The 24,167-nt window shown below is 35.7% G+C and overlaps 2 protein-coding genes across 2 annotated transcripts; one reads left to right on the top strand and one right to left on the bottom strand.

Annotated features, from left to right (window-relative positions):
* Nucleotides 1–314: 314 nt before the first annotated feature.
* Nucleotides 315–1,519, bottom strand: LOC120185519. The gene is made up of 3 exons (XM_039189714.1): nucleotides 1,087–1,519; nucleotides 892–948; nucleotides 315–787 (listed from the first exon to the last, which is right to left on the bottom strand). The coding sequence occupies exons 1-3, from the start codon at nucleotides 1,517–1,519 to the stop codon at nucleotides 315–317; spliced, it is 963 nt and encodes a 320-aa protein (XP_039045645.1).
* Nucleotides 1,520–1,594: 75 nt separating this feature from the next.
* On the top strand, nucleotides 1,595–6,566 carry LOC120185462 (rhomboid-like protein 20). The gene is made up of 5 exons (XM_039189670.1): nucleotides 1,595–1,747; nucleotides 1,833–1,934; nucleotides 3,979–4,101; nucleotides 5,404–5,853; nucleotides 6,501–6,566. The coding sequence occupies exons 1-4, from the start codon at nucleotides 1,610–1,612 to the stop codon at nucleotides 5,572–5,574; spliced, it is 534 nt and encodes a 177-aa protein (XP_039045601.1). The 5' UTR covers nucleotides 1,595–1,609; the 3' UTR covers nucleotides 5,575–5,853; nucleotides 6,501–6,566.
* The last annotated feature ends 17,601 nt before the right edge of the window (nucleotides 6,567–24,167 follow it).

Genomic DNA, 24,167 nt, shown 5'->3' with positions numbered 1-24,167 from the left:
ATCACAATCTAGATCATGCATATTTGCTTCCAACAAAAAGACTTTCCTTTATTTTCTTAAAATTTTTAATGAAGACATATTTTAGACATCAACATGCATGATTGTTTTTTTTATAAGGAATTCAGGCGTCGTTAAAAACCCCCATCGTGATTAATGGAGCTTGTAGTGAAGCTCCTTAATCAGCGGAAGGAGGAAAAGAGCGCCTTAGGATTTTATTCAACAAAAGAAATTACATATGGTACAACCTAGAAAACCTCAAATAGAAACCTAGGAACATAAATTAATCCTAAACAACCAGAAACAACAACACAAATTCAGCCTATTCCTTCTTTAGCTAAGGCATCAGCCTCTAGATTGGCCGTCCTATTAACCCATCTAATAACACCTTCAAATACATTAAGTCTATGAAAATTGTCTTTAATAATATAAGCATAAACATTCGGACATAATTCAACCTCCCTAACCAAATCCACTGCCACCTTGTTGTCACTTTCAATAATCAAACGCTCCTTGATCCGCTCTCGAAAACAAGTGTAGAATAACAAACCCTTTTGAATAGCTTTTAGCTCCATAAATGTCAGAGGCCCCGGACCAGTAGAATCCTTGAAAGAGCCTAAAATAAATCTTGAGGAATCCTTCAAAACTCCTCCTAACCCACTTTTCTTCCAATCTCTTGTAGTAGCAGCATCAACATTAAGTTTAACAAAACCCATAGGAGGAGGAGACCAAGGGAAAATAGAAATAATTTGATTAGAATGGAGAGAACAAGAGTCCCCTATAGAAGGATCTGAAATAAGAGAGTCCTTATGAATAGAAACCTCTTTATTCTTAGCAAAGAATCAAGAAGCAAGCCTACATCTTGCTAAGAAGAAGAATTCTGCCATATCTAACTTCCCCCTTCAAACACAATAAGATTCCTAATTTTCCAAGTAGTCCAAATAACAGCCCCTGGAATAGAAGACCATATTAGAGAGTTAGACTTCAATGCATCCCAAGCTAGAAGAAAACTTTTAGCATTGGCATGAAAGGCAGTCTTAATCCTCTAAAAATTCATAAATCTGTTCCAAATAGCCCCCACCATCGAACATGAGAAAAACAAATACGAGGAAGACTCATCCTCCATCTTGCAAAGAGGACATAACACATCTTCGATTCCTTGAATTCCTCTTTTAATAAGTTGTGTCTTAACAGCCAGTTTCCCTAGAACAACCTGCCACATAAAGGTCTCCACCCTAGGAGGTAGCTGACTCCTCCAAATAATCTTCTTCCAAAAATAGACCTCCGATCCCAAAGAATCTGATGAACATAGATTAACACCTGATTTTACAGTGTACACTCCATCCCCAATGCCTTTCCAAATCATCCCATCAGAAGTTTCCCTAGATAGGGAGAAAGTTGAAATAACAGCCATCAAATTCGACCACTGCTCTAATTCCCAGTCATTTAAGTTCCTCCGAAACTGCACATCCCAAATCCAACCGGCTGATCTATACTCCCCAAATTCGGATAACATACCCATCTTGTTTGTAGACATAGCAAACAGTGCTTCGTTGGTGATGCTGATGGAAAATTTACTTGATATTTAATGTTTACAGATCCCACAGCCAACATGCTCACTTCTGGACCTTATGGCCTCATATTTGCTTCATTCATACCATTTTATTTTGACATCCCGGCTTCAACATGGTTTCGAATTTTTGGTGTTCGCTTCTCCAATAAGTCTTTCATCTATCTAGCTGGTCTTCAGGTAAAGAGTGAGTAATTAGTTTTATTGCTTAGTGTTAGTCTTCTACCTCGACGCCCTGTGATAAACTTCAATTTCATTCTTGCAGCTCCTTCTATCATCTTGGAAAAGATCTCTCTTGCCAGGGATATGTGGCATCCTTGCTTGTTCCTTATATCGTCTGAATGTCTTTCGCATCCGAAGGGCTAAGGTTGTTTCCAATCTGATACTAAGAAATTTTTGCTTCTTAACTTCCCTTTCTTGATGGAGACATGGGGAAATACATATAGTCTTCCATCTATGCCATAGATTGAGATGATATTTTGGCTGCAACAATGATGGCTATGTTTTCAGTATAAAGCCATTGATGAGTGATCCTGTGCCGAGGATCTGTTATAACATCCTACATTTCAAACAGTAGTGAGTTATGCTTATGTGAATTTTTTTGCATGCATATGCACTTACTTTTGCGCTGCATTTTATTGGTGTTGTTTTGGCGATGAGAAAAGAGAGTGGCATATGGAGTAGAATGGACAAGAGAGAAGAAGAATGATAAATTAGCTCCTTCGCGACTTCATTTTTGTGGTGTTAGTGATATTCCTTAGATCACTGATTCAATAGATGCAGAGCTCGTTTTGGTGAAATTTGTGTACGGTACTTGACTTCATTACAGGGACCAATTGAAGGATTTTATCATTTTTTGAATCCAACAAATTTCTTTTTTCCATTTTGTTTCTGTTTATTTTTTTTTGATAGAAAGTAGGCCTCATTAAAACCTCCTTCAAGCCCTGCTATGTTATGAAGGTAACATGACAGAACAAAGGAGGAAAAGAGTGCCATGAAACTTTTATTCACAAGAGCCAAATTACAAAGACTGAACAATCTCCTAAACTTTCAACTGAAGAACATAAGACTTAAAACAAACCACCTAACAAATAGAAAAATACAATTCCTACTACTCAGCACAATCATATAACCCAAAAATCACCTTATCCCATCTTTAGCTAGTTTGTCAACTTCCCAATTTGCCGCCCTCAAAATATGCCTAAATATAATATCTTTTCCGGTCAAACTCGAAACTATATCCTTCACCAATGGTAGATGCATAGGGGGGCTTAAACCCAGATTCTGGATCCACTTCAGAGCATTGGATGAGTCTGATTCCACGATAAATCTCTGATTTGGGACAAAATCCAACTCCTCCATAAGACAAATCCCTCTTTTAATTACCAACAACTCTGCCAAGATAGGAGGACCACCCCCTACTGATTCAGAGAACCGCTGTAGCAATAGTCCACTGCTATCCCGAACCAGACCACCAATACCTCCTTTTTCCCACCCCAAAACCATCGCTCCATCAATATTTAACTTTAGAAACCCATCCGGTGGGGGAACCCAGCAAGCTGATTGATAGCAACCCTTTCCTAATCTGCCTGCCGAATCTGCAAGTTTCAAATCACCTATAAGAGAATATAAAAGAATGCCCACATCCTTGAAACGAGCACTAAACCAGGAAGCCACTCTAAATCTAACAATGAAGGATAATCTGACCAAATCCAGCTTTCCTTTCTGAAAGATAATCTCTTTTCCTGCTGAAGATGATTGTTGGATTTGGTTAGGGAATGCTGAAGATGAGACCGACCACGAATTCCCCAAAATAATGGAATTCGGATCCAGATTGTAAACATCACAAACTACTCTCTTCCACCAAGACTTTTTTTCAGAAGTAAACTTCCATACCCATTTCCCTAGTAAGGCTCGGTTCATTAGTGCTAGATTAGGGACCCCTAGACCCCCCAATTTCTTTGGTTTAGTAGCCGACTTCCAGTTGACCCAATGGATTTTTTCCTTGTCCATCGAACCCCCCCACAGAAAAGAAGCCATGATAGAGTTAAGTTTAAGCAGTACAGTAGCTGGAATTCTGAACATAGACAGAATGCCACGTAAATTAGAATAAATTTTGAAAACTATTAACAACTTTGTAGAGAATTAAATGTTTTGCAATTTAAAAGATCTAGCACTGCAAATGAAGACATTGAACTTGTTGTGATTAAAGGTGAACTGTCGTGACAAATTCTGAGTTTGTCGTTCCTCTAGTAAAGAAGTGTTACTGAATTTAGCTATAATAGCGTTATTTCACCTTTTTAACTATTTCTTTAGTTGTTCATTCCATTTTGTAGCATTATTTTCAATTCATATGCTCTTATATTTTCAGTAATGTCATGTATTTTTTAAAATAATTGTTTTATGTACAGTTCCCTGAGTTCATTGCATCATTCTTTTCGCGGCTTTCTTGGCCTTCTATGGAAAATCCTCCTACAACACCAGCTAGGAATCTTGCAGGAAATGCACCTTCCTACACAACTCACCAAGTGGAGGCAAGTATTGTTTTAAATGCTTCATTTTTACAAATTTCTTGCAAGGTACTTTTACTAGGAATCAGAACTAGTTGTAATTTGCATGCCCTGACATAATTCATAAACATGCATATGTCAACTTTATATCATGAAGCTGAGAGATTGTACACAATTGTGTTCTTCAAATGGATTTGATTGATTAAACTTGTATTATGTGGTACATGTGAATGTTTATGGTGTTCAACTGCTCTTATTATAGCATGATGCGAATGATTTAACATTTTATTGCCATAATATAGCCGGATAAGTGTTAAAGTATTTCTGCTCAGTGGTTGGTTAATGTATTCTCAGCTCATCTATAAAGTTCATGCATTCTTCTGGAGGTTGAGAATATGACTGTATGTCATGCTCAAAAGCAATAATGTCCTCTACCATATGGCATATTGATATAACTTGAATGTGCCTTAGTGTCTGAAACAACTATATTTAGGGATGTACTTTTGTTCAAAGTATAAATCCTCCATGAATGCATAGACAAAATATCCACACCGATATAGGTTGTTTCAACCAGCCCTTTGGAAAACTGATATGGTGAAATGTGTATATGGCAGCCATTTGCTGCATGACTATGATTAGTGTGGAATCATGGATTTGTGACCCATAATTATCTTTTAAAAGGATTTGTTAAGAAAAAGAATCGAAAACTTGTAATATAAGGAAGAGTAGGAAATTCTAACTCCTCCAAGAGGAGATTCAGGCGTTTAAGCAGAAACATGAGAATCAGCACTAGAGATGAGGTTAGCTTCTTGAATCCCTTCAGAATTTTGACTCAATATCAAGTATTATTGGATATTTCTAAGATTTTAAGGTTTTATAGATACCAAATCTTTTAACGATGTTAAATTTGGTTAGGGAAGAACCCAAATATTTTGACATTGGAAAATTTTGAAGGAGAAAAATGGAATCTTCATGGATTGACTGATTACATACAAAGCATTTCATAACATAATGTGGGGTTGGGTATTTTATTGACCGTTATTCCTGCTTTTGGTGGACAATTGTATTTTCAATATATATTTAGTGGGTCAACGGGTTCCTATAGATTATGAACAATTTTCTCTAATGTTGTTTGTCTTATGAAAAGGTTTACCCGGTGCCACTGTTGCCAGACTATTAGATTCAGTGTCAGTTAGTCATGTGCTGGTTCTGCCTTTTCCTGTATTAACTCAGAAGATTTTTGGATTTACATTTATGGTAAAAGATTAGCTAGATTAGATTGACCACTATATGAAGAATAACAGCCATGAACTCTTTTGTTTTCAGAGAACTTATCCACCCACAGTTGTACCTTCAGCTGTAGTACCATCGGAGGACTCTGTTGCTACCCTGGTGTCAATGGGCTTCGATCAGAACTCAGCCAGGCAGGCACTTGTTCATGTTGGGAATGAAATCAATGCTGCCACAAACATTCTTCTTGAAGTACAATCCCACTAATTGAGACAGAATTACCGGCGAGAAGTGGATGCGCAGATGTTATTTCATGGATCTAAATGCTTTGATCATGCAAATACATACATTTTGGTGGCAACCAATTTGCTTGCCTCCTGGAGTTCTGCGATATCACTGGGGAGTAGGATTGTCTTCCATTTTGGCCCCTCTTATTTCTGTTAGTAGCTTGTAGTTTAAGTAAAATCATACACCAATGCAACTCTAAAGCTCTTTTGAAATTGTTTACCCTCATGCATGCTTGGATGATTATATGTGGGGCTTATGGTCCAATAGACCTGTAAACGAACCGAACGGGATATGTTCATGTTGGTTCGTTTAACTTTAACCAAACAAATGAATGAACACGAACATAAACGGAAAAAAAAAAATGTATTCGTGTTCGTTCATTAAGGAATGTAGCTTGTTGTTCGTGTTCGTTCATTAAGGAATGTAGCTTGTTCGTGTCCATTCATTTTCGTTCATTTAAATGATAAACGAACACAAATGAACGAACATAAGCGAACGTAAACGAACACAAACGAATGAACGTAACCAAACACAATAAATGAACATAAACGAATGTAAATGAACATAAATGAACAAAACAAACACGTAAAATTAATTGAATTTTAAAATATTAATGGTTATTAGATTAAAATTTGTTGTGCTTTAATATTTTAAATGGGTCTAGAAAGATTAGGCTAAACATAAACGAACGAAAGTAAACGAACGAACGCAAATAAACAAACATAAACAAATATAAATGAACATATTATCAAACGTAAATAAACGAATAAACCATCTGTTCGTATTCGTTTATACAATTAAACAAACAAAAAATCTCGTTCATGTTCGTTTGTTTAATAAGTAAACGAATTTCCCGTCGAATAGTTCATGAATGGTTTGTTGAACGTTTGGTTCGTTTACAGAAGGTCCAAAATTACTGACAAATTTGTATATTTGCTTGATTTGAATAGATAATTTAGGTGCTTTAGTTACAGCAAAATCGCCTCAGAATAGATTTACTGTAACACCCCGAAACTCATGTAGTAAATATTTGGACTTGGCTAATTTGAGAGTGGGCTCGAGTTGGGCCCAAGGGTTAAGGGTAATTTTGTTTGATCTTAGAGTCAAAGGGGTTAAAAGTGTAATTTACCCATTTTTAATTGAAAGCTGAAAACTCCCCCTTATTTTATGGTGTTTAGGTGAACCACTCCCCAAATATCCCACCAAACCTTCTTCTTCCTTTAATCATTTTCTCTTCTTTTTCCCTTCCAAAAGCAAGATTTCCAAGCATTGCAAATCTAGTTTGGTTTATCCAAGGTAAGATTATTAATCCTCATTCTTCTAGCTTCAATTTAAGCCCCACATCGTAAGATTTTAACCATAATTGGCAAAATGGGTTTTTGAGGGATTTATGAGAATTTTTAGATTCTAAACCATTTTTAGTAAGATTCAAGTTGTAGAAGTGTTCTAAACCCCAACCCAATAATCTAGGTAAGTTAGTAATCTCTTTTCTTAATTTTGTTTAGTGAAAGAAGTGATTGAAAGTTCAAAAACTAAAGGAGAAATCACCTTGAATGATTTGGGAGCTTTGTCATTAGCCAAGAAACTCAAGGTAACCACACTTACAACTCTTTCATACTCGTTAGAGGGTCATTGAAGTGTATGATAGCATAAAGGTTTAGATTAAAGCTTGGTGAGCAAGTTAATGGTAGATTTTATGTTTCATGGTAAAAGCATGTTTAAAGCCTTATTTATGACCCTACTTGATCACATAAAACACTCAGAACATTTGGGAACCACTAGGTAGCAATGTGAGTGAATTTAAGTGTCCAAGTAAGGCAATTTCGAGGGAAGGTATTGGTACTGGAGGGATCAATATCGATATTGTTCTTGTTTAGGCCTAAGTTTGTGAAGTTTATGAGTGCAATATCAATACCCCTTGAAGGATTATTGATATTGAGGGTGGTATAGATACTCTAGAGAGTATCGATACCCATGGTCCAAATATTGATACTCTCATATGAGTATCGATACTTCTCCTTTTAAAATAAGAGATTTTTTCCCAGAGGTATCGATACCTTGGGTAAGGTATTGATACCCAATAGGCAGTATCAATACTTTATGGCTAGTATCGATACCAAAGAGTTGGTTGGGCTATAAAATTTGAGGAAATTGTAAAGGCTAGTGAGGTTCCCAATAAGCTCTAATTACTCTTAATTAAGACTGCAAGTGAGAACAATAATTAAGCATAATCAAACATAGAAAATAAATAATTAGGGTGACATAAGACTTGCCTTGTTTGATGCTAGAGAAATGATTCGGTCACCCGAGTTCATTTAGTTTAGGGTGTCGAAGTATAGAATCAGTCCATATATCTTTAGGGAGTGCGCAAGGCACTTTAAACTGACTAGATAGGGCGCAAGGTCTAACACTCGCAAGGGGTGGGTTAGTCGAGGGTGTAATGTCTGATGCAGATATTTTTGGGGTGCATGAGGTCCGAGATGCAGAAATCCCTCAACCGCACCATGATGTCTACCATAGCGTAGAGAGTGAGTATGCAAATATTCTCACTATATTATTTTATCATTTATATAAACATGTTATTGTACCCCTTTTAGTATGTTTTAGTTGATAGTGTGGCACTGGGCTAGTTAATTCAGCGTTTGAAATTTCTTTCCTTACGCAGATTCTTAGGTGGAACACTTGAAGAACTTTTGTGCATAGTAGATCCAGACCCAAACTTTTAGAGCAGAGTACGTCTTAGTTTTATTCTTAGAGGGCATGTATATTCGTAACCCTATTTGTAAAAATCAAGTCATAACTTGTTTTAAATGAATAGTCTGTATATTTTGGAAGTATTTATTTGGGGAGCTCCCGATTGTAAACTTATTTGTATAAAAGGTTAATGTTTATTTTATTATGAGCATTTTCGAATGTATGTTTTCCATTATGTTAAAGAAAATTTTTGGTTAACCACTCTGGTGGTTCCGTGTGACATTCTCATCGGTCGACTGTGTGTCGTATTGGTGTTGGGTGTTACATTTACCGAGCAAATCTTGTATATCATCGAGCCCCCAGTTGAGTGTGATATGAATGAGCAAATTATCCGCCTCAAAGATCGCTTGTCGAGTACCACTGTCCCAAGCTTGAAACAAACCATCAAACTCCCAACCTTCCATCTCAAACACCGTACAATAGGCAACCTTTTGGGTATCGAGAGAAAAGGAAAAACAATCAAAACATCAACATGAAAGGAAAATTATGGTTGTCTTTTATATGTTTCTAAGTGGAAGTCAAAGTGGTTGGTCAAATTGTGTTAACGTGACCAAACAACACTAAGGGGGTGTTTGGATGGGGAATGTGGGATTCCCATGGGAATGGAATCCACATTCCCCCGTTTGGTTAGCCCAGGAATCCCATTCCCGGTAATGTAAGATTATCAATAGTGGATTTTTTGGGGTATATTACCGGGAATGTCATTATCTCTCTTTCCTTAGGTATTGTTGGATTACCGGCGTTTTGGACTAAAATGTCCTTAATTTTTATTTCTTTCAAAAATATCATTCTTCTGTCATTGAATAATAAAAATTCTATGAAGGTTAAAGTACAAATTTATCCTTAAACTATTTTAGATTTACAAAAAAAAAGTCTATAATTAAAATTTTATATAAAGTTCAGGGGTTAAAATAAAATTTTACCCTTTTATTAAACATTTTTATATTTTCAATTTTGTAAAAAAAATTATATAAATTTTATGAATTTAAATTTTTTAAAGAAAATATATAAATATTTTCCAACTTGTTAAAAAAACAATATATAATAAGGATAATTTGGTTAAATATACATTCCAATAATCTTTTATTCCTTTAACCAAACACGGTGATCATACATTCCTGCTAAGCCAACCAAACACAAAATACAACATTCCCAGTAATCTTATTCCCTGGTAATCTTACATTCACACTGATAATATTACATTCCGTAAACCAAACACACCCTAAAAGTCAAAAGCAACAAATTCTTATATAAGTTTCCTCACAATTAACTCGCTTTTTATAGTATTCTTAACGCATTCGATTACTATTTATGCTGACGTGGATTGACCACAAAATCGTCATATTTGGATGGTAGTTTCCTTGATCCAAGACCCACTCCTAACTGCAACAATCGACTCCACAGCTATTGTTGTCTTCTCAATATCTCTCATAACATTACCTTTCCCATTAACTGAAACCTTGTTCGCAAGGTTCAGAGTTGGAAATGATTTGAGCAATTGATCATTATCTTCCCAAGTGGTAGCAGCTGAATCAAAACCTTCTCAACGAACTAACCATTGCACCACGGAACGACCATTACAGGAAATAACACGAGTAGAGGCAATAGATTCAGGATGTAACACCATAGTATCAGTAGAGTCAACCAAGTGTAATGGAGTAACATGTTGTTCTGACACACCTAAACATTTGCGCAATAAGAAACATGAAAAACATGATGTATTTGCTCGGATGCTGGTAATTTGAGATGATAAGCGACTTGGCCAATGCGAAGGACATTTTAAGGATATATACAACGATCCAACTTGTGGTGGCATTGAAGGAGAAGAGAGTTCTGACAATAAGGTTGTAACTTAATATAAACCTAATCACCCTCATTGAAGACCACGTAACAAGATGTTGATCGACAAAAGTTTTCATCCGAGCTTGAGCTTTGAACAAACTGACTTTGAGGGGTTTGTAACACCTCATATCATTAAACCAAGAAGGCACCAAGAAGAGAATGACCCAAGGAATCCCGAATATAACGAGAAATCGTTGGGGGTGGTCGACCATAAAGAGCTTCAAATGGAGTCATTTGCGCTGACATTTGGAATGACGTATTGTACCAATATTCAGCCCACTAGAGCATGGTAAGCCAAGTTTTCGGGCAATCGGACACATAGTAACATAGGTACATTTCCAAACAACGGTTTAAAACTTCAGTTTGGCCATCATTTTGCGGATGATATGTTGTACACGTAGCCAATGTCGTACCCTGCAAACGGTGAAGTTCACACCAAAATATAGTCATAAAACGACTGTCACGATCAGACACAATATCGACCCGAATTCCATGAAGGAGAACCACTTCTGACACAAAAACACTAGCCACAGTTACGCTAGTGAAGTGAGGAGGTAACTCAAGGAAATGGCCATATTTTGTATAGCGATCAACGACTTCCATGATAAATGATTTACCTTGGGAAAGAGGTAAACTTATAATGAAATCCATCGATATTCCTTCAAACACCAAAAGACGGTAACGACAGTGGTTGCAACAATCCAGACGGGGTAAGGACGAAGATTTCATTCGTTGACAAATATGGCACTAAGCTACAAATTGTTGCACATCACGACGCATATAGGGCCAAAATAAATTAGAAGCGAGACAGTGAAATGTGCGATGAATGCCGAAATGGTAGGAAACGAGTGAAACTCACATAATAATTGCTTTCGAAGAGAAAAATCAGACTGAATCACCAAACGATCCCAAAAAATAAAAGGCCATACTTGAAACTATACTCGGGCAATGTAGAAGAATCATCGGTCAGTTGTTATTGGAGTTTAAGAAGCTCAGGATGTTGCTTGTTAGCAAGGCGGAGATTGTTCAAGAAGCCAAAATCTCGTCGAGAACAAGTCATGAATTAAGAGAAGAAAACTAGGGATAACGCATCTGCTGCAACATTGCCCTTCCCGGAACGATACACAACGTCAAAATCGTAACCAAGAAGTTTTCCAAACCATTTTTGTTGCTCCGATGTTTGAATAACCTGAGTTTGTAAGTTCTTTAAAGCTTGCTGATTCATGTAAATAGTAAATTTGTGACCCAAAAGATACTGACGCCATTTTGCCACCATTTGAGTGATAGCGTACATTTCTCGTTGATAGGTAGATGCACGTTGGAGCAAATGACTCAATTTTTGGCTAAAACTGCCAATGGATGCCCACCTTGAGAAAGAACATCATCAATACCAGTCCCTGAAGCATCTGTTTCCACGGTAAATGGCTGCGAAAAATCTGGTAATCGAAGAACATGAGTGTTACTCAAAACCTACTGCAAGGACTCAAAAGAATGAGTAGCAGCCAGTGTCCAAACAAAAGCATATTTGTGAAGGACAGTCAATGGTCCAGCGATAGTGGCATAGTTACGTATGAACCGACGGTAATATCCCGCAAACCAAGAAAACTGCGAACATCCTTAACTGTTTGTGGTAGAGGCCATTGACAAATGGTTGTTATTTTCTCCAGATCAACCGAAACTCCTTATGCCGAAATAATATGGCCGAGATAACCCACTGATAGTTGTCCAAAAACGCACTTGGAAAGTTTCGCAATAAGACAGTGAGTTTGCAATAATTGGAACACTAGGCGTACATGGTTCAAGTGTTCGTCCCATGTGGAACTATAGATTAATATATCGTCAAAGAATACCAAGACAAATTTTCGAAGGTAAGGCCAGAAAACATAATTCATCAAGCGTTGAAATGTCGATGGTGCATTAGACAAACCAAATGGCATAACACGAAAATCATAGTGACCATCATGAGTTCGAAAAGTTGTTTTCTCAACTTCTGTGGGTTGCAGTCGAATTTGATGATATCCTGCCAATAAATCTAACCTTGAAAAAAATATGGCTCCATGTGATTCATCAAACAACTCCTCAATTGAAGGAATCGAAAAACGGTCACAAATGGTGATATCGTTAAGAGCACGGTAATCAACACAAAAACACCAAGTGTCATCTTTCTTTCGAACTAACAAGATAGGAGATGAGTAAGGACTACTACTTGGTCGAATAATGCCCTCCTGAAGTATATCTGAAACCAACTTCTCAATTTTCTGCTTTTGAAAATGAGGATAACGATAGGGTCGGACCTTCACCGGAGAGGAATGTGGCAGTAATGTAATAGAGTGACCAAAGGAATGAGATGGTGGCAACCCATGAGGTTTAGCAAACATGTCCGAAAACTCATCCAATAAGTGTTGCATGGCTGGATTAGTCAACGCTGGTGCAGAAGAAGTCGGAGATAGTAACTCCACATGGAAACATTCATCAATGGAATTAGATGATTTAACCGTCGTAAACTATTAAATTGCTCTGGATGTGCGACAGTGGTAGAATTTTCTCTCCAAACAACTGAAACCCCATTATGTTAAAACTCAAATTGGAAATAAAGTAGTCGGTGACAAATGAACCCAATGTAGCCAACCAAGACACGCTGAGAACAATATCCCAACCTTGCAATGATAGAACATAAAAATCAACACAAAGAGTGTGACATTGTATGATCAAAGGAAGTTGTCGAACCAAACTAGTACAAGACAATCATTCACCACTGTCCATAACAACCGAAAATGGTGAAGTGTCCTTAATAGATAACTGCAGAAACTTCGCTACCCGAGTTTGAATAAAACAATACGTACCGCTTCCATCAAGAAGAACTTACACTGATTTACCATGTATAGTACCTATGAAATGTAAGGTAGAAACAAAATCACCACCAACAAGAACATTATAGGAAATAATTGAATGAGTCTGAACTTCTTGCATTTGAAGCTTGTTAGCAAGATCAACATCAGATAATGAAAGAGGATTTGGAGAAATTGGAGAATGATTGTTAGAAATAAGTTGTAATTAGTTGTTAGTTTGTTAAATCTGTTTTGAATTGTTATTGGGTTGTTATATTTGAGCTATAAAATACCCAAGTTTAGTTTGTAATTGACAGAAGTCATAGTTACAATAAACATCTTTTAGTGCTTTCCTCTTTCACTTTCTTATTTTCCTGGATATAAATCCAAACACCCAGAGTTGTCGTTCTCCAACTCAGACCACCGATCTTTCACCACTTTCAGTTTTCATGGCTGCTTTCTCACATGGTATCATTCGTTGAACGGTTCTGGAGCCATAGTAACTGCTTCCGCTGCCGTTAATGACCGTATCTCATAGCTTTTGATGGTCTTGCTATCGGTCATCCTTCCGACTCAGTTGTGTGTTGTTTGAGTCAAAGATTTGCAGATTCAATTTGGTAACTTCAGACTTGAATTCTTGATTTTTTTTCTGTATTGGTTAGGAATTGCGATCCGTTCTTGAGTTTCGGTTTCCTGCGTTTGTTTGTTGCTAGAATTTCGCTTAGTTTGTTTGGTTGGGGTTTGGAATTTGCTGAAATTTGTGTATGTCTTCGTGGTTATTATCTTCCATAAGCCCTCATTTGTTAACAAATTTTGTTGGGGCTGAAACTTCATCCTAGGTGTGATTAATGTAGTTTGTTAATGATTAATGTCGTCCTTATATGGTGGTTCTACTTGGGACTCGGATTTATGGAAATGCTGATAAGGTGGTGTCGAGGATAGGTTTTGTTTATTTCTTCTGAGTTGAATCTCATGGCTTTAGTGGTGGCATATGGTTGCTTTGGAATGATTCAATGCACACGGATATCACTAATATCTCAAATCAATTTATCAATGAAACTATTCAGAATAGTTTGGGAGGATCCAAGATTCAACTTACTGCAATTTATGCAAGCCACTATGCTGTAAAGAGAAAGCATATTTAGAGTCAATTGGAAAATATTAATCCCGGTCTGAATATTCCTTGGTTGTTGGCTGGTGATTTTAACGTTGTTTTGTCACCAAGGAACGTAAAGGTGGGAGTTATAAGCAAGCTAGTGGAAGTTTACTCTTTGCTGAGTTAATCTTTAATCAACAAGACTTGTGATTTGCCGAGTTATGGGAGTGTTGGTTTCTTACTCCATTTGTGCATTACTGGTTTTTTTACACTGGCAACTATTGAATCATTGGTTTCAGTGATTATTATTGGTTGTTGATTTAGGTTTTTGATTTTTTTAGTTTGCATTACTGGTTTGTTTGCTCAAGAACTCTTTGTTTTAGTTTCTTCATGGTCTGTTGCTTCTATCACAAGGTAACATGAGTTTTGAAAGCTTAACAGTCAAGTGTTCATGACAAAAAATCTCTGGGGAGGGTTAAGAGTTTAACAAACTTGCCTTCCTTAACCAGACAAAATATGGTGTTTTCTTGCCCAAGAGAGGCTTCAGATTGCATCCGGGAGCTCGAAGCTTAACCGCCTTGCTTCCAACAAAAAGAAAGTCCAATAAGTGAGAAGAGGTACAGTCCTGAAGAAGGAAGAAAAGTTTTGAAGAAATTCTGGATGAAGATTTTTCTTTTAGAAAAAGAAAAGGAAGGTGAGTAAGTAGAATGAAAGAAAGAATAACATTTTCGATTCTCGATAGATGGGAAAATGAATTTTGAAAGAATTTTGGAAAGAACATAATAAAGAATAAAGGAAGAATATTTCTTTTCGGGTACCGGCTTGCATTTCATTTAGTACTTCAACTTCAAGCAGTTTGGAGAATGTTGAACCATCCAAGTGGAGAATGTTGAACGAGTCAAGTTCTGAAGCTCAAGAGGGTTGAAAAAGTAGGGAGAATGTTAGAAATAAGTTGTAATTAGTTGTTAGTTTGTTAAATTTGTTTTGAGTTGTTATTAGGTTGTTATATTTGGGCTATAAAATACCCAAGTTTAGTTTGTAATTGACAGAAGTCATAGTTACAATAAAAATATTTTAGTTATTTCCTCTTTCACTTTCTTATTTTCCTGGATATAAATCCAAACACCCACAGTTTTTGTTCTCCAACTCAGACCATCGATCTTTCACCACTCTCAGTTTTCATGGTTGCTTTCTCACAATGATCATTTAATAACGGATCCAGATCATCATCAAAGAGAAGTAGTTTCGGAGTAGATTTACACTAATGATCCCAAGAATATTTTTCATTGCAATGGTAACATAGTCCATGTGAACGTCAATGAGATGCTTTCATTGGGGACAATAACGAAAACCCACTTTAGTCAGCGTAAAAAGTGGAGAATTCAAACGTAGAGGAGTGGCCACAACCGAATTGTTTGGATTAAACAATTTAAGTGTAGGGAGCAATGGTTTACCCGTACCCAAGTAAACACGACCTATTCCCTTCTCGAGAAGAATGTGTTGCTCATGCAAGTGAGCAAGATCCATGGCATCATCAAGTATTGCTAGTTTATGAATCAATACAGAATGTTTGATATCACTTCGCAACCCAGGCACAAAACAACGAACTAAGAAATACAGTGGTAAATACATGGTATGAGTGGTGATGGCCTCAAATTGGGCACGATAGTCTGCCACAGATGTGGTTTGATGCAACTTAGCCAATAACTCTTCAGGTTCTTCAAGGTCATGAGAACAGAATTGATGAACGAAAACATCTACAAACGATCCCCACCAACCAATTGACGATTACGATACATCCAAGTGTACCAATCAACAGCCTCATCATCAAAATAAAATGAAGCTTTGGTCATCCTATCATCCTCCCGAATACCATATAAATGAACCATTTGAACATGAGCGGGTTTATGGTGACCAAGAACACTCGATCTCGTTGAACCATCAACGAAAGAGGAAGCAAAATCCTTAGGCTTTACAATGGCCACTGGTGAAGGATAAATTTTTGCTAACCTACCCAGAACAGTCTGTAAAAGTTTCTCCTGATTACCCAACGAGAAAGAGATTGAATCAAGATCTCGAATTTCCTTTTTCGCTTCTCTCTTCTCATTTCCAGTGTAACTTTTCAGTCGGGGATGCATGGGAAATTCTAATCTAACTTTGAATTATGTGGAGGTGTTGACTTGAATAAGGGTCCATTGAGAGAAAACCCAACCAAGGGATTATTGAGACCATTCAAGGTGTAATGTTAGATACATGTCATCTCAGGTGAAACATAGATGTACGATGAAATGCTTGTGAGAAAAAGAATGGGGTTATAAATGTAGAGTTGACAAATACTACTAAGATGAACTAAATATCATTGTTGAAAGTCACCAACAAAGATGAAATTATTTTTTATAAATGACATAATAATTTATTCGTTTAATCATTGAGGTTAAATATTTTTCAACAGATGATCAAATATAATGAAATCCCAAACAACGTCTTCACCTCTTAGTCTCTTTCGCTCACATGCACTCTCATTTGGTTTTTGTTCTTCAGTTTTCCGCCATCTAAAATTGTAAACCCAAACAATGCTCTATCTTTCAACTTTTTATTTACAAAGAAAAAATGGATGAAGAATTGTTGGAACGCAACACCGATTGCGTTTATTTCTTAGCCTATCCTCTCACCTGCAAGAATGTATTTATTTTCTCTTTTAGGCTATCCGGAAGCCGAAAGTAAGCTTTTCCTCTTTCGCACTTTCCCATTTTCAACTCGCATTGTGTGTTTTTTGTTGAAATATTTATGTTTCTGGAACTGAATGTCAAGGATCTGGATATTCAATGTTAGTTTTGAACCAAAACCATCTAATTTTCTTTCTTTCTTCTTAATCAAAACTTTTAGTACTTCTTATGAAAGATATTCAATCCATCAGAATAGAAGTGAAAGGGGGTCATAGGCTAATTTTTTTTTGATATTCTTGTTTGGTTTTTCTTTAAATCAAGGAATTGGTTATGAGTATCGATATAGTGAAATTGCCAGGCTCAATCCGAGAGATGCTGGTACTACTTTACTGGGAATTATATTGATCCGACCTGTGGTTTTCGGCGTCTTGTGAGCTCGTATTTTTTTTAATAAGTTCATGTTGATTATGGGACTAATATATCGTGAACGAATTGGATTTTTTTACATGTTTTGGAAATTTTATAGTTGAATATATATTGAATTATAGCTTTAGAAGACAATTCTGCGTGCACGCAACTCGAAAGACATCATGACAGGGTAATATATTTGGAGCATCTACTTGATATGTTGCCCGATCATTGCATATTTATACCTTCATTTCTGGCATATATATGTTTCTTGTAGTGTCCTCTATGTTTTACAATATCTTTTATTGCTGACATGCCATGAATTTACAAGAATTATGGGGTCCTATGATTTTAGTTCTGTTATCTGCTTTAGATTCTCATCATGTTTGGCTATTGGGGAACATTAAACATGGAGCACTAGAAGCAATTATATGTTAAAAGGGTAGGCCACTAATGCATTTTCAATGGGTAATGTTGTATTTGGCATCTAATGTATATCTTAAATAACCCATTTGACGCCTTAGCTTTTGGAGTGACTATGACCGAACCTCTTTCCCTTTATTTATTAAGTCCTCTTTTTGAATGAGTTATTAATTGATATTTTTGGTTTATTTTAGTTATTACTTGGTTGTATGTTATAGTCCTATGAACCAAAACTCTTTACTATTTTCGTAGTCGTTGGATGTGCATGCTCAAGTTCTATCCAAACCTATTGGATTGTCATACCAAAGTGCGACAGCTACGAACAAGACAAATTGGCCTTGTTACTTTTACTTCAATGGTTTATGCAGTAAACGTGATAGGTGAACTTTTCATGTTCAAAGTGCGACAACCATTGGATGTGCATGCAACAAACCTCAAATTTATATTAAAGTAAACACTGTCAAATAGCAAATTCATATTCAAAATTCCAAAACACTTTAATTACATTCTAAACAAAAAATTCCAAAATACTTTAATTATATTCTAAACCCTAAATTAAAGTATTTTAAAATATTGAATTATTTTGGAATTTGGGTTTTAGAATGAAATTGAGGACTGTGTTGTAAGTTTTAAAAGTTGGGGGACCTAAATGCAAGGGCTTGAAAAGTTCAGTGACCATATTGTAAACGGACTAAATGTTGGAGGACTGCCACAATATCTTCTTCTAACAGAAGTGTAACGACGTCAAATGACCGATTACGTCAGAGACCATATTGCAAACGGACTAAATGTTGGAGGATTGTATTGCAAGTTTTAAAAGTTGGAGACCTAAATGCAAACTTCAGAAAAGTTTAGTGACCATTACTATACTTTACCCTAAAAATTATAATGTAATCACTTGGTTATCATAAAATTATAAAATAATCATCTTATTATAATTAAAGGTATCATGACAAAATTAATATACAATATTTGTTTCAATAATCACTTTTAACTTTTATTCTTTTTTAGAGTAGTAACTCCTAACATTTCAATTTTTTTTCGAAATAACTCTTATTTGATGAAAGCTATTAGTTAACTAACAGTCAACATATATTATTAACATGATATTTTCATATACTTTTTAATTAATAATGTGACATGTGACATATCTCACTATTGTACCGTGAACTTACCCATTATTAAGTACTGTCGAAGTGAAGAGTTGCTTTTGAGATGGATGGAGCTCAACGCATTCACTGTAGTTTTCCGGACCCATGAGACAAGTCAAAGCCCTTCATCGTGAAAGATCCTAACAATCAAACATACAGTTATTGTCGATATCATCATTTTAGTTTGGTTAACATTAGATGAGAACACTCCTGAAACATCAACAAGAGCTTTTAATTGTTACCTAGAACACAAGTTACTTCACTAATTTTAGGTTTCAAGTACAGTATGTCCCTAACATAATTCAGGAGCTTTATTGAAACACGATATGCAGGTTTAGGGATAGTGAAGTGTGTTTCAAGATTACGAGCTATTGAAATAAGGAATTGGATAGTTGGTCATAGGAAGCCGAAATCTCCAGATTCTTTACAAAATTCTTGAATTATCTACCTAAAGATAACTATAATTGGTACTGTGGCGCGGTATTGTTACTGATATCATTGTTTTGTCTGGCAGGGAAACAAGCCTCAGTACAACAGCCAGTTTTACTCCAATGACAAAATTCTATCCCATTTTGCACGCTTTGCTAAAGTTTACAAAGCTTGGAAGTTCTACAGAGTCCAACTCGTAAAGGTAATTCGAAAACATGCAGTTACATATGCTGCGATAATTCAAGCAATATATTCCAATGATCCAACAAACCTGATGCTGTCTCTTTGTACCCAAAACAAACAGGAGAAACTTTCTATTGTACTTGTTGATGTTTAACAATTAAAAGCTCTTAATTGTTTGGTTAACATTAGTTTGGTTAACATTAGATGAGAACACTCCTGAAACATCAACAAGAGCTTTTAATTGTTAACAAACCTGATGCTGTCTCTTTGTACCCAAAACCTAGTTTAATTTCTATTGTACTTGACGCATGTTTTGTACAAACTTTCTTTTAGTAAATCAAGGGTCCACTTCCACGACTTTATCAAATCAATTTTTTCAACATAATATTTTTATCCATTTTTAAAAAAAAAATATCCATTAAGCCTTCGTATTCGTACAAATAATCTGACCATTATATAATTCTAATCTCGAACACAAATCCAATTTCCTGAATTTTCCTCAAAAAATTCAATTTTTTTTTTTTTGTTTCGTTTCCTAGTTGATGTCAACATGTAACCTGAGAAATTGTTGATATAAACTGGCAGAGCTTTCTTTCGGCATTATTCAATCAACCGGAGACTTCAGGTTCTTTGAACTTTCAGTCCGATCAAGAACCGACATGCTACTACAGTTAATACAGAAAACACTACAGAACATGCCTGAAGAAATCTTCTTCCTCGAGCCACTGCTTTTATTGGCATAACTTGTTATTTGCCATCCTTTCCACTCATTTGCAAAATCTCTTATATAACAATTGATGGTTATTATCATTACTATAGATAGGATGGGAATATGATCAATTACATTACGCCAATGGGAGTGTCTAAACATTTATACAAGCAGAAGCAAAATGCAAAAGCAAAAGGTAATCGGATCAAACACCCCAAAAGAAACTTTTTTCGTCCTGCTTTTGGTCTACAATTTGAAATCTTTACCCTATGTTATATATATATATATATACATGTGTGTGTGTATGACTCCATCTTTACCCTATGTTTTAGGCATTTGTTTTACTTTTATTTGAAGGATCTAAGCATTGTATCCCCATAAATTTAAATCAAAACACAAACTCAATAGGGACAGTAAATAATGAATGTGTCATAGCTTCCAAATACATGGTAAATAAATAAACAAGTGTAGTTAAAAAAAAAAAAACAAAGTAACAACACCATGACTATCAGAACCACTTCAATCCTACAGAGCATGGTCAAAGGTTTATCAGTAGATCATTTGAGTCCATATCTGGTTAACAGAAATAGTTCTAAATAATGTGAATACTTTAAATAAAGTTATTGGTGAGGAAAAGATGATAAAATATTATATTTTAACAACTTATAAGAGCTAGAGAGTTCCATAATAAAGTCAACCTGATAACAAACTCAAGAATTTGATTTTAACTGAGGACATGATGCCCAAAGGCACATAAAAGACAAAACCAAGTTTCAAAGCTGGAAAAGGTCTAAGGCAGAAAACGCTACATTGAAAAAGAATCCCTACTGCAACGCATTTGGGATTTATTAATAGTAATTTTTCTTTTCAAAAAGAAAAGAACCGTGTTGATAAGAATCATCGCACTGTTCCTTTAAAAAAAAAAAAAGAATCATCTCACTGTTAAGCGTATCATATATTAAGATGCAGAGAAAACACCCTAAATCCTATAAAAAGTTAAGTGGCAATCAGTTCAGAGTATTTATTTGCATGTCTCAAGTCTTCCAGCAAATCTTCTCAGAAAAGCATATATTTTGTCAGCTTAACCATCCATAAAACTGCCTTTCAAAAAAAAAAAAAAATCCACATGACTTGATTATGCAAAGAGTAGAGCTTAACCAACTTTTTCTTAGGCATATAAAAAAAACTTCTAGGATATTGATACAAACTCTACAGTTCATTTAGTTGAAACTCTTGCCATTGATTTTTTTTTCTAGCCATTGATTTTCTACTTTCATGCACAGTAACGTGGATTGGTCAGCTTTTGAGAGAAAACTGTATTTGAATTGATCTTTCTTCCTTAAAACTTGTTTAACTTTTTAATCAAATATGAAAATTTTATTTTTTTTACAATTTTCTTTATGTGGGTAGTTATTTCTTTAGTGTAAAGTCGTGCATCCTTGATTTTATACTTTTTAAAATAGTTTGACTTGATTTTTCTGTTACAACCCTTTGACTAAGTCATATCCCTTGGTTTGTAATAACAAGCTTTTTCAAGGTATTTTAATTAATATATTATTTTTGTTCAATTCTTATGAATTGTTTACTAGTATTATTAGTAGAGATCTAACTTCAACAAAGTTAAGACATGCATATTCTGTTGACCCTCTTGGCTCTTGAGACACGCAAATATTGAAACCTCATATTTACCATGAAAACAGTCCACAGTATCAGAAGACTGGAACTCATCTTAAGAAGCTCAGATGAACGAACGCCTCCAATCCAAAGAAAACACCGCTTTGCTGGTGTTTTCCACATTCCAGATAAGATATGGAAAACATCAGCTTTTGCTGCAGTGCCTTTGAATCTGTAAATGTCATCAAAATGTGTTGTGGCACCCTCTACAATAATGTGTAATTCAGCATCACCAGCATGTGAATTGACTGCAGTCCTCAACTCATTTATTTTCCTATTGTGCTCCTTTAGCCACCGTACATATTCAACTTCAAATGTCAGTGCACCTGTACACCAGCCCTCGGCGTGAAAATCGGACACCAAAAAAAATCAAGAGAATAGAAGTGCTTTTAGTTTTTACTTCTTGTTTCAAAGAAAAAACGAGGAGTCAAAACAATAATAACATAAATTCACACTACCATATAGCAAAAGGAGAAAATGCAGGGCAATTAAGTACAAAAATATTGAAGACAACTATTTTTTCCTGAAAAATATTCCAACAATTGATTCATGTCTGGATCAGGCGAAACAATGACACCAAATTTTATCAATGAACAAAATCCAATAACCCAAAAGGAAAAAAATCCATTCAATAATTTTAGACCTTATATGACATGACAGCCAAAGGGGAAAAAACAATTTCAAAACAAACATCCAAACCATAAAATCAATGAATCACATAAATGCATATAACAAAATGGGTTTGTTTCAAGCTAAGGTAAGAATGTTTCTCTTCATCCTTCAAGCTTTGTTTCAAGCTCCATTTTGTGAGTTTTGAAATTTGTCTTCAAAATGGGTTTTTCTTGAAAGTGGGTGAATTCTAGTTGGTTCAAGAGGGGTATTAGCAGCCAAGGCAATAAGGTAACACACTGTCAACTCTTTCATACTCCTAGTTATCATTAGAAATGAGTTCTAGCTTGAGAGTAAGTTATGAAGCTTAGTGTTATATGTTAATGGTAGATTACATAATTTATGTTATAAGCATGATATAAAGCCTTATTTATGCTCCTTGTAATCACATAAGACTTTAAAGAATGTTTGGGGACCTCACTAGGGTCTTTGGGATTGAACTATAGTATTTTCGTATGTGTTTTATGTCTTCTGCAGGTAGAGTATCGATACTATAGGGATAGTATCATACTTGTTCTTCGTTTTGGGCAAATTTATGAGTTTTTAGACAAGAGTATTGATCGCTTGTGAATGTATATGCTAAGGCAAGCAAATATGTGCAAGTATACACAATCGATGCAAGTAATATAGTAGTAAGTAGAGTTATCGTCTCCTGAGGGATTGGTGAGAATTATTGATGTTTTGCTATAGCTAGAGCTAGGTGTCACGAGCTAGTCCTGAAAATCTTGTCGAAACATAGAACAATTAGTATCAAAGGAAATAAACGAGTGAGAAACTACTGTCTAGGCAAAAAATATTGTGAAGTATGGTGTGCAGAAAAGTTTGGTAGAGGCAAGGAAAAATTGTAAAAGTAAACAAATAAAATTTATTAAGGCAAATAAAAGTGTTGGGTTCAATATATTCAAAAAAAACCTCACATAATCAGACTTCTTATGGAGCACTTAGGTTTGTTTTTCTATGGCGGGAAGTTATTCTATGTTTAGAGTAACTTAGTGTGCTATGCTTAAGTTGCCCGACAGGATTACTAGAGTATTCAAGAACGGTTACTACAACAATACTTCTCGTCGTGAACTACAACCATTGGTTTTTCAAACTGTTATTGTGGCAATACCCCTCAACATAAACTGCAGTTGTTGCCTATCTTACTCAAGTAGTTACCCCTTTTAGTCGAATGAAACCCTCTCCTTATCTCTAAGGCAGATTAGAACCTCACCATCCCAGATCAGTCCTATTGTTCACGTAGATCTTTCCTAACTCTCTCGATATTAGGCATCTATTCCTAGAAGAATGGCAATCTCTCGAAAGCTCTTACAAAGTCTAGGAATGTTTTGCCGAGGCACCAGGCAATCTCTCAAAAGCTCTTATAATGTCAAGGCAAAATATAAAAATAATGAACAAAACAATATTAAGCATAAACAAACTTCTTCATTCAATAAAATCCAAAATAATGTTTCATCGAAACAATAACCAACACCAAGTAAAGCGGTTCATGGTGCGTTAAATATCATCCAAGAGTTTAAACATTAAGTAGAATCCCTTTAAGCGAATTGGAAATTAAGAACTAAGGAAGAAACACTCCCAAACAGAGCTCTGTCATGACATTCTGACCACCTCCACGCCTGCTCCAACGGCCAGCCTCTCTCGAGGGCCTAGCCACTACTCCGGTGAAGTCCGACTATGAAGGGCACCAAGGACGGTCGATCGGGGGAACAGTGGAAAATAAGGTGTTGCAGCCGCTTA

The sequence above is a fragment of the Hibiscus syriacus genome, unplaced genomic scaffold (genome assembly GCF_006381635.1).
Source record: "Hibiscus syriacus cultivar Baekdansim isolate YM2019G1 unplaced genomic scaffold, ASM638163v2 tig00113123_pilon, whole genome shotgun sequence".
In the NCBI taxonomy this organism is placed as follows: Eukaryota; Viridiplantae; Streptophyta; class Magnoliopsida; order Malvales; family Malvaceae; genus Hibiscus; species Hibiscus syriacus.
Note: the sequence above shows the minus strand (reverse complement) of the source record. Positions and strands in the feature narration are given on the sequence as shown.

Coding starts and splice junctions, on each gene's coding strand:
- LOC120185519 (XM_039189714.1), bottom strand. CDS start 1,519: ATGGGTATGTTATCCGAATTTGGGGAGTATAGATCAGCCGGTTGGATT. Junction 949..1,086: donor CTCGTATTTGTTTTTCTCAT/GTTCGATGGTGG, acceptor CTTCTATTCCAG/GGGCTGTTATTTGGACTACT. Junction 788..891: donor TATTGTGTTTGAAGGGGGAA/GTTAGATATGGC, acceptor CTCTTATTTCAG/ATCCTTCTATAGGGGACTCT.
- LOC120185462 (XM_039189670.1), top strand. CDS start 1,610: ATGCTCACTTCTGGACCTTATGGCCTCATATTTGCTTCATTCATACCA. Junction 1,935..3,978: donor TTCGCATCCGAAGGGCTAAG/GTTGTTTCCAAT, acceptor TTTTATGTACAG/TTCCCTGAGTTCATTGCATC. Junction 4,102..5,403: donor ACACAACTCACCAAGTGGAG/GCAAGTATTGTT, acceptor TTTTGTTTTCAG/AGAACTTATCCACCCACAGT.